Source organism: Gopherus flavomarginatus, chromosome 2, assembly GCF_025201925.1.
Source record: "Gopherus flavomarginatus isolate rGopFla2 chromosome 2, rGopFla2.mat.asm, whole genome shotgun sequence".
Lineage (NCBI taxonomy): Eukaryota > Metazoa > Chordata > Testudines > Testudinidae > Gopherus > Gopherus flavomarginatus.
In genome coordinates, this window is record NC_066618.1 from 254,544,851 (window position 1) to 254,554,640 (window position 9,790).

General features: G+C 44.6%; 1 protein-coding gene across 1 annotated transcript; it reads left to right on the top strand.

Annotated features, from left to right (window-relative positions):
- The first annotated feature begins 4,622 nt into the window (after positions 1 to 4,622).
- On the top strand, positions 4,623 to 6,257 carry LOC127045348 (uncharacterized). Its single transcript, XM_050941383.1, has 2 exons — positions 4,623 to 4,917; positions 5,704 to 6,257. The coding sequence occupies exons 1-2, from the start codon at positions 4,725 to 4,727 to the stop codon at positions 6,120 to 6,122; spliced, it is 612 nt and encodes a 203-aa protein (XP_050797340.1). The 5' UTR covers positions 4,623 to 4,724; the 3' UTR covers positions 6,123 to 6,257.
- The last annotated feature ends 3,533 nt before the right edge of the window (positions 6,258 to 9,790 follow it).

The following is a 9,790-nucleotide window of genomic DNA, read 5'->3' on the forward strand; positions in this document are numbered from 1 at the left end:
CAGGGCAGAGGCCATGTCACTGCAGTATTATAAGAGATGCTAATTGAAAAGTCATTTGCCAAGAACACAAAGTTAGAAAATATGTTAAATAAGTTCTTGGGTCAGCAACAGAGCCAGTAAAATACTCACACTTTTTCTAAGGAAGGCCAAATCCTCTGCCTCAATGGAAGAACTGGCAAGGAAATCCATGAGGAGGATCTCATTGGGCTTTCTTCCAAGGGAGGAAAGCTTAGAATTGATTCCAGTATGGCTATTTGCCTGAGTATGATCTGCAGGTGAATTAGGACTGCAAGATCTGGCCTGCTAGTTGTTGCTGTTGTTATAGGTGAGGCTAATGGCATCCATATTATTAAACTTTCCCAGCGATTTCCATTATCAGATCCTGTTTGCAGTTGCTTATAATTTTACCAGACTTCAACTGGTTGGTCTGAAAGGTCCCAGGCCAAATGTCTGCCTCAGGATGAATTGTTTCGGAAAATTATAGCCAAAATAGTTCAGCTGTTTCTAAGAACAAGGCTAGGAAACATGACATTGTTTTGCTCATGTTACAAAATTATAAGAACATAAGAACGGCCAGACTGAGTCAGACCAAAGGTCCATCCAGCCCAGTATCCTGTCTACCAACAGTGGCCAATGCCAGCTGCCCCAGAGGAAGTGAACCTAACACCTAATGATCAAGTCATCTCTCTCCTGCTGTCCATAACCACCCTCTGACTAACAGAGGCTAGGGACACCATTCCTTACCCATCCTAGCTAATAGCCATTAATGGACTTAACCTCCATGAATTTATCTAGTTCTCTTTTAAACCCTGTTATAGTCCTAGCCTTCACAACCTCCTCAGGCAAGGAGTTCCACAGGTTGACTGTGCACTGTGTGAAGAACTTCCTTTTATTTGTTTTAAACCTGCTGACCATTAATTTCATTTGGTGGCCCTTAGTTCTTATATTATGGGAACAAGTACATAACTTTTCCTTATTCACTTTCTCCACATCACTCATGATTTTATATACCTCTGTCATATACTCCATTAGTCTACTCTTTTCCAAGCTGAAAAGTCCTAGCCTCTTTAATCTCTCCTCATATGGGATCCATTCCAAACCCCTAATCATTTTAGTTGCCATTCTCTGAACCTTCTCTAGTGCCAGTATATCTTTTTTGAGATGAGAAGACCACATCTGTACACAGTATTCAAGATATGAGTGTACCATGGATTTACATAAGGGCAATATGATATTCTCCATCTTATTCTCTATCCCCTTTTTAATGATTCCTAACATCCTGTTTGCTTTTTTGACTGCAGCTGCACACTGTGTAGACGTCTTCAGAGAACTATTCATGATGACTCCAAGATCTTTTTCCCAATTAGTTGTAGCTAAATTAGCTCCAATCATATTGTATGTATAGTTGGGTTTTTTTTCCCCAATGTGCATTACTTTATATTTATCCAATTAAATTTCATTTGCCATTTTCTTGCCCAATCACTTAGTTTTGTGAGATCTTTTTGAAGTTCTTCATGGTCTTAACTATCTTGAGCAGTTTAGTAGGATCTGCAAACTGTGTCACTTCACTGTTTACCCCTTTCTCCAGATCATTTATGAATAAGTTGAATAGGATTGGTCCTAGGACTGACCCTTGGGGAACACCACTAGTTACCCCTCTCCATTCTCAAAATTTACCATTTATTCTTACCCTTTGTTCCCTGTCTTTTAACCAGTTCTCAATCCATGAAAGGATCTCCCCTCTTATCCCATGACAACTTAATTTATGTAAGAGCCTTTGGTGAGAGACCTTGTCAAAGGCTTTCTGGAAATCTAAGTACACTATGTCCACTGGATCCCCCTTGTCCACATGTTTGTTGACCCCTTCAAAGAACTCTAATAGATTAGTAAGACATGATTTCCCTTTACAGAAACCATGCTGACTTTTGCCCAACAATTGATGTTCTTCTGTGTGTCTGACAATTTTATTCTTTACAATTGTTTCAACTAATTTGCCCAGTACTGATGTTAGATTTACCAGTCTGTAATTGCAGGGATCACCTCTAGAGCCCTTTTTATATAGTGGCATTATATTAGCTATCTTCCAGTCATTGGGTACAGAAGCCTATTTAAAGGACAGGTTACAAACCATAGTTTGTAGTTCCTCAATTTCACATTTGCGTTCTTTCAGAACTCTTGGGTGAATGCCATCTGGTCCCGGTGACTTGTTAGTGTTAAGTTTATCATTAATTTCAAAACCTCCTCTGGTGACACCTCAATCTGTGACAATTCCTCAGATTTGTCACCTACAAAAGCCGGCTCAGGTTTAGGAATCTCCCTAACATCCTCAGCCGTGAAGTCTGAAGCAAAGAATTCACTTAGTTTATCTGCAATTACTTTATCGTCTTTAAATGCTCCTTTTGTTGTTTAGCAGGCTTTCTGCTTCTGATATACTTAAAAAACATTTTGTTATTACCTTTTGAGTTTTTGGCTAGCTGTTCTTCAACTCCTTTTTGGCTTTTTTTATTATATTTTTACACTTAATTTGGCAGTGTTTATGCTCCTTTCTATTTACCTCACTAGGATTTGACTTCCACTTTTTAAAAGATGCCTTTTTATCTCCCACTGCTTCTTTTACACGGTTGTTAAGCCATGGTAGCTCTTTTTCAGTTCTTTTACTGTTTTTTTTAATTTGGGGTATACATTTAAGTTGGACTTCTGTTATGGTGTCTTTGAAGAGTGTCCATGCAGCTTGCACAGATTTCACTCTAGTCTTTTTAAAGAGAGCAGCTGCTAATTAGTAATATAGGCCAATTAAGCCAATGTGCTGATTTTTACTGACATCCTTTATAAGGGCTCCATAAGGATGCCAATCTAATAGATGCCACTACCTGCAAGCACAGTGGGGATGGATTTTCCTTCAATGCTCCACACTGGAATACTGCAGCAACTCTGACTATGTTATGGTCATTCTATCTGTCCTGATGCAGTGTCAATGACTACTCAAATAATATTTCTAGACATCGAACCACTCAGCTCATGATTTTTAGCAAGTAGGTTGAGTTGCCCAGATACCCAACAGTGTTTTGTTGATTCCTACCAATTTGACCAGTGTCAGGTATTTTAGCACCACACATCACATCCCCTATAATTAAATTGGGAACTGAAAATTGTTGTTCATTTTATATTTCTAGCTGATCCACAGTGAGCCAGGTTGTGGATTTTTTTGTGGTAGCATTATTAGTGGTATAAAACACTAGAGTGGATTTTAAGGGAGTAGCAAGCACTGGTTGAAAAATTTCTGATGGAAGTTTGGTTGGAAAATGCTGATTAGGCAGAACCAAAACAGTAGTGTGTCAGTTCAGTTGAAACTTTTGAAGGAAACCAGACAGACAGCCTGCCAGGCTTTTAACTCCCCAACTGGCTGGCTCCCCCAGCTTCTAGGCAGGCTAGCCCACTCCCTGGACAACTGTGTCCTTGGTTTGCCCAGCTCACTTGTCAGGGAGCTGGCTGGCCAGCTTAGAAATTTTAAATTCTTTCAGAATGGAATTCTCAAAAATTTCTGCTTCACAAAACATTTTACATTGGTAACTATTCTGGTACAGAATAACATTTCAGAACTGTGAAATTTTCCACAGCACAGAAGTTCTGGTTCCCACACAGCACTACTATTTAGTGCTCAAATAAAACCTCAGCCTACTATTGAAATTCTGAAATTAACTTTAGATATGCACCTTTTCTTGCACATTGTTTCTTGACACCTTGGTGGAAATCCTGGTCCCATGAAAGTCAATGGGAGTTTTGCCATTGACTTTCAGGGAAATCAGGATTTCACCCTTTATATTTAGATCAAAAACCATATTGCTTAGCCCTGGATATTTCAGTACTAGAAAGACATACGTTGTAGGATATTCAGTGGCCGTTCCAATGCCCATTGAAGTCAGTGGGAGTCTTCACTGACTTCAGTGGATGGTGAGTTGAACACTGAGAGAAGAGCAAAACCATAGTTAAGTGGCTGGAAGGATTAACATGAGGAAAGACTGAGTTGCAGCACTGGTGATGGGGTTACAGCGCTGCAACTCACTCTGTGTCCACACTTGCAAAGCACGGCCAGCGCTGCAACTCCCTGGTTGCAGCGCTGGCTGTACACCTGGTCTGCTTGGAGTGTAGCGATTCCAGCGCTGGTGATGCAGCGCTGGTCATCAAGTGTGGCCACGAAAAGCGCTTTTATTGGCCTCCAGGGTATTAGGAGGTATCCCAGCATACCTTTTCAGCCACTCTGCTCATCGTTTCACACTCCACTGCCCTGGGCTCAGGTGACCCGCCCTTTAAATGCCCCAGGAATTTTAAAAATCCCCTTCCTGTTTGCTCAGCCAGGTGTGGAGTGCAATCAATCAATCAATCAATCAGTGACCATGCCTCCACGCCCCAAACGAGCCCCAGCATGGAACACTTCTGAGCTGCAGGACCTCATCAGTGTTTGGGGAGAGGAAACTGTGCAGTCACAGCTGCACTCCAGCCGTAGAAATTATGATACCTATGGGCAGATATCAAAGTCCTTGCTGCTAAGGGGCCATGAACGGGACGTGTTGCAATGCAGGGTAAAAGTAAAGGAGCTGCGCAGTGCCTACTGCAAAGCCTGTGAGGGAAACCGCCGCTCAGGAGCTGCCCCCACGACCTGCCGTTTTTACAAGGAGCTGGATGCCATACTTGGGTGTGACCCCACTGCCAATCCGAGGAGCACGATGGAGAGTTCAGAGCAGGGAGAAGTGGGGGAAGGTGTAGATGAAGCAGAGAGTGAGGCTACTGGGGTGGAGGGAGGCACCCCGGAGTCCCAGGAGGCATGCAGCCAGGAGCTCTTCTCAAGCCAGGAGGACGCTAGGCAGTCACAGCAGCTGGAACTTGTTAGTGAAGAAGAAGCAGAGGAGCGGGTTCCCGGTAAGCAGATTTTATTTTTAGGATGGAACTGTTTTGGGAGAGGAGGGTGGGGCTTATGGGTGCCTGCATGCATGCCTAGATGTGGAAAAGCCCATTGATTTGGTCTATCACGTCTCTGTAATCGGCCTCGGTAATCTCTTGAAAAGTTTTAGCCAGAGCGTGGGCAACGTGCTTGCGCAAATTTATAGGGAGAGCAACCGTGGTCCTTGTCCCAGTCAGGCTAACGCGTCCGCGCCACTGTGCTGCGAGGGGTGGGGGGACCATTGCTGCACACAGGCAAGCTGCATAGGGACCAGGGCAGAATCCACATTGCTGTAGAAGACCCTCCCTCTCTTCCCAGGTAACACGCAGCCGTGATATATCTGGCAGTAGAAAATCCTGTGGAAAATGTAGGGATAGTGTTCAGTGCAGGTCCCCCCCAGCTGCTCTCTGCTTTCCCCAATGCACAGAAACCCCAGTGAGCACTGACTCAAGCAGTTCCCCTTCCCAGAGGAGTAACTGCTATGGCAATTGTGGGGGTGGTGTTCAGTGCTGGCCCCCCCCAGCTGCTCTCTGCTTTCCCAATGCACAGAAACCCCAGTGAGCCCTGACTCAAGCAGTTCCCCTTCCCAGGTGAGTCGCGGCAGAAACACTCACCCCAGTACTCGCCATGTCTTCGCTGCTGTGGCCTCTCTGTGCTATGTTTGCTATGTGTAAATGATGCTACAAATAGTCTACAAACTCCTTCACTGTGATAATAAACAACGTAGCCTCTGTATTAAATGTTTCTATTTCTGTTTTTTTCAGTGTCCCTGAATCCTCCAGCCCTATCACAGCCTGCTCAAAGACTACAGAACTTGAGGAAGAAGCCAAGGAAAAACAAGGAAGATTTGGTCAAAGCAGTTATGAATCAGTACACCAGAGAGAGTAAGAGGCTGCAGGACTGGAGAGAGAAAATGCATGAGTGGAGGGAAACACAGAGCAGGAGAAAGGAATTGGCTACCAAGAAAAGCACAAAGCAGCTGATAAGCCTCATGGCGCGCCAAACGGACTGTATGCAGTCTCTCGTAGCCATGCAGGCAGATCAGTACCATGCTAAACCCCCCCCCCCCCCAAATCTCTCTCCCTTGTTCCCCAGTGTTTGCTCAAAACACCTTTCTCCAGCAGCCTGGTTCTTACCACCACCAGCTGCTCCCAACACCTGTACATTCACCTACCAGCCCTGAGAACTACAACCCTTACCCTATGCACTCAACCCCCATCACAATGCAGCATATTAATCCTGAAGTGCAGCAGGCATTGAACAGCAATCCAGGCAGGACATATTCAAACCTCTGAATGTACAGTCCACCACCCTACCCCCCTGCCCTGTTATGTACTGTATTTTGAATAAAAGATTTCTTGGCTTTTAAAACATTTTTTATTATTGCAGAAAGTGAGAAATACTGTACCCCAAGGGAAAAACAGGCACAGCAAATCATTGTAACCACTGCACTTCACACCCGTGCAAAGCACCAAACATTACTGTTGGCTTTCAGACTCAAATTGCTCCCTTAAGGCATCCCTAATCCTTGAAGCCCTGTGCTGGGCCTCTCTAGTAGCCCTGCTCTCTGGCTGTGCAAATTCAGCCTCCAGGTGTTGAACCTCGGAGGTCCATTCCTCACTGAATGTTTCACCCTTCCCTTCACAAATATTATGGAGGGTACAGCACGCGGATATAACAGCAGGGATGCTGCTTTCCCCCAAATCTAGCTTCCCATAAAGACACCTCCAGCGTCCCTTTAAACGGCCGAAAGCATACTCCACAGTCATTCTGCAGCGGCTCAGCCTGTAGTTGAACCGGTCCTTGCTCCTGTCAAGCTTCCCTGTATACGGTTTCATGAGCCATGGCATTAAGGGGTAAGCGGGGTCTCCAAGGATCACAATGGGCATTTTGATGTCCCCTACTGTGATCTTGCGGTCTGGGAAAAAAGTCCCGGCCTGCAGCTTCCTGAATAAGGCACTGTTCCGAAATATGCATGGATCATGCACCTTTCCAGGCCATCCTGAGTAAATGTCAGTGAAACGCCCACAGTGATCCACAAGAACTTGGAGAACCACAGAGAAATACCCCTTCCGATTAATGTACTTGGATGCCAGGTGGAATGGTGCCAGAATAGGAATATGCATCCCATCTATCGCCCCTCCACAGTTAGGGAAACCCATTTGTGCAAAGCCATCCACAATGTCCTGCACGTTCCCCAGAGTCACGGTTCTTCTTAGCAGGGTGCGATTAATGGCCCTGCAAACTTGCATCAACACTATTCCAACGGTCGACTTTCCCACTCCAAACTGGTTCGCCACCGATCGGTAGCTGTCTGGAATTGCCACCTTCCAGATTGCAACAGCCACCCACTTCTCCACTGACAGGGCAGCTCTCAATCTCGTGTCCTTGCGCCGCAGGGTAGGGGCGAGCTCAGCACACAGTCCCATGAAAGTGGCTTCTCTCATCCGAAAGTTCTGCAGCCACTGCTCGTCATCCCAGGCTTGCAGGACGATGTGATCCCACCACTCAGTGCTTGTTTCCCGAGCCCAAAGGCGGCGTTCCACGGGGCTGAGCACATCCGTTACTGCCAAAAGCAAGTTAGTGTCTTGCGCTCAGACGAATCAATATCATCGTCTGACTCCTCACTGTCCCTTTGGAGCTGAAGAAATAGCTCAACTGCCAAACGTGATGTGCTGGCAACATTCATCAGCAAGGTCCTCAGCAGCTCGGGCTCCATTTCTAACAGAAATCGCGCTGCAGACTCACAATGGCGCCAAACTGCTTGGAATGTGTAGCGATGCACCACGGGGTGTTGGGACAAGAAGCGGAATGACCCGCACCCTTCCGTCCTCTTCCCACAACCCACAGCGCCAAAATGGGACGAGGTGCTCTGTGGGATAACTGCCCACAATGCACCACTCCCAACAGCGCTGCAAATGCTGCAAATGTGGCCACACTGCAGCGCTGGTAGCTGTCAGTGTGGCCATACTGCAGCGCTGTCCCTACACAGCTGTACAAACACAGCTGTAACTCCCAGCGCTGCACAAATGTAAGTGTAGCCATACGCTGAAGAGCTGAATACAGACAGCTTAGCTAAATGATGACTAAGAGGGAAGTGATTGCAATCTACAAACATTTGAAGAAGATTAAAAACAGGGGTGGGGAAGGAACTATTTAGGATAGCAAGGGAGAGACATAGCTAGATCCAAGATGATTACAATTACCAAAAGGATGATTCTGGTTGAACAGCAGATGTGTTTTCTCAACAATGAGAGATATTGGACTGTGGAATAGTTTCTAAAAGGAAATGGAGGAAGCTCCTTTGTTTGGGACATTTATCTAGAGGTGTGAAAAGCCCACAAATTAAACTGTAAGAACAATTCTTCACTGGAAGGGTGACAGACTTCACTATCTTCCATTGCCTTTCCATTGATAGTGTCTATTATTCTTTCAGCTTCTGAGAGCTCTAGTTGGAAGGTGAAGCAAAATGCAGAAATAATGTATTTCTGTCATAGTTTGCTAGTATAATGTTATCTCTGAATATCAGAAGATTCATTTTTCCATCCCCTGTCTTTGCACAGACTCCTTTTTAAAATATCCTACTATCTTATGCCTCTGATCTTAAATTTACTTAGTTTAATACAGATTCTAAAACAGTACATTCAAATGTTATTGAGAGATACAGTGTTTGTATTACCTCTTGCCCATAAACAAGCAGTTGTACCAAACAAATTACATTTAAATTAGTTTACAGGCAACTGCAGTCACAGTGGTATTGAAAATACATGCATATTAGTATCCTTATCTACCCTGGAGTAATGTCAAAAGTAATGATGCACATTTATATAATATCTTTCTTCTGGAAGGCAACCAAATTGCTGCACAAATTGATTTTACAAACTACATACAAAATTATCTTCCCTCACCACAGAAATGCACCTAGCAGAAGGTTAGATCATAGCACTATGCTGGGACATTGCCTCAGCACTGACACAGGAGGAAGAGTGCCACCTAGGGAATCACCAACACTGCTTCATTTGGGACCTTCTTGGGCCTGGCCTACATAGGGGGGAGGTGGGGAGGGGAAATCGATCTAAGTTATGCAATGGTCCCTTCTGACCTTAAAGTCTATGATTCTATGAACTTCAGCTACATGACTAACGTACCTGAAGTTGACGTACTTAGATCGACTTACCACGGTGTCTTCACTGCAGTGAGTCAACTGCTGCCGCTCCCCCGTCGACTCTGCCTATGCCATTCACTGAACTGGAGTACAGGAGTCAATGGGAGAGCGCTTGGGGGTCGATTTATCATGTCTAAATTAGAGGAGATAGATCAACCCCCCGCTGGATTGATCACTGCCCGCCGATCCAGCGGGTAGTGTAGACAGTCTTTGGAGGCTCCTTATGTTTACCTTTGCAATGTCCTTCAGTGAGATGGTGACATGAAAGTACAGCCACTGCTTTACAAACCTGAAGTGCTAGAGAGGTTAGCTCTAACACTGTGGTGTATTAAGGGGAATCAGTGAAGAAGTGACTCAGCCTTGGAAGAAAGTGTGGGAAGTAAAAAATATCTGTTCCATCAAAGAGCAGGGAGTAAAACATTTACCCCAGCCTTAGAGTTTACTGATTAAAGTTGAGTTTTTAAAGCTTCATTTCAATATTATTTGTGATTGGTAGTGCTCACAGTGTAATAGGTAAATTTCAAAAATAGCAGGGGGGTTGGTCCCTGGCACAAAAGAATTTATATAGTCTCATTGTTTGCTGTTTTGTAAAAAGTTAATTTTCTAAAGAAAAGGTATGTTGGGGAGGTCTAGTTTGGATATTAGGAAAAACTGTTTCATTAGGAGAGTGGTAAAGCACTGGAAAG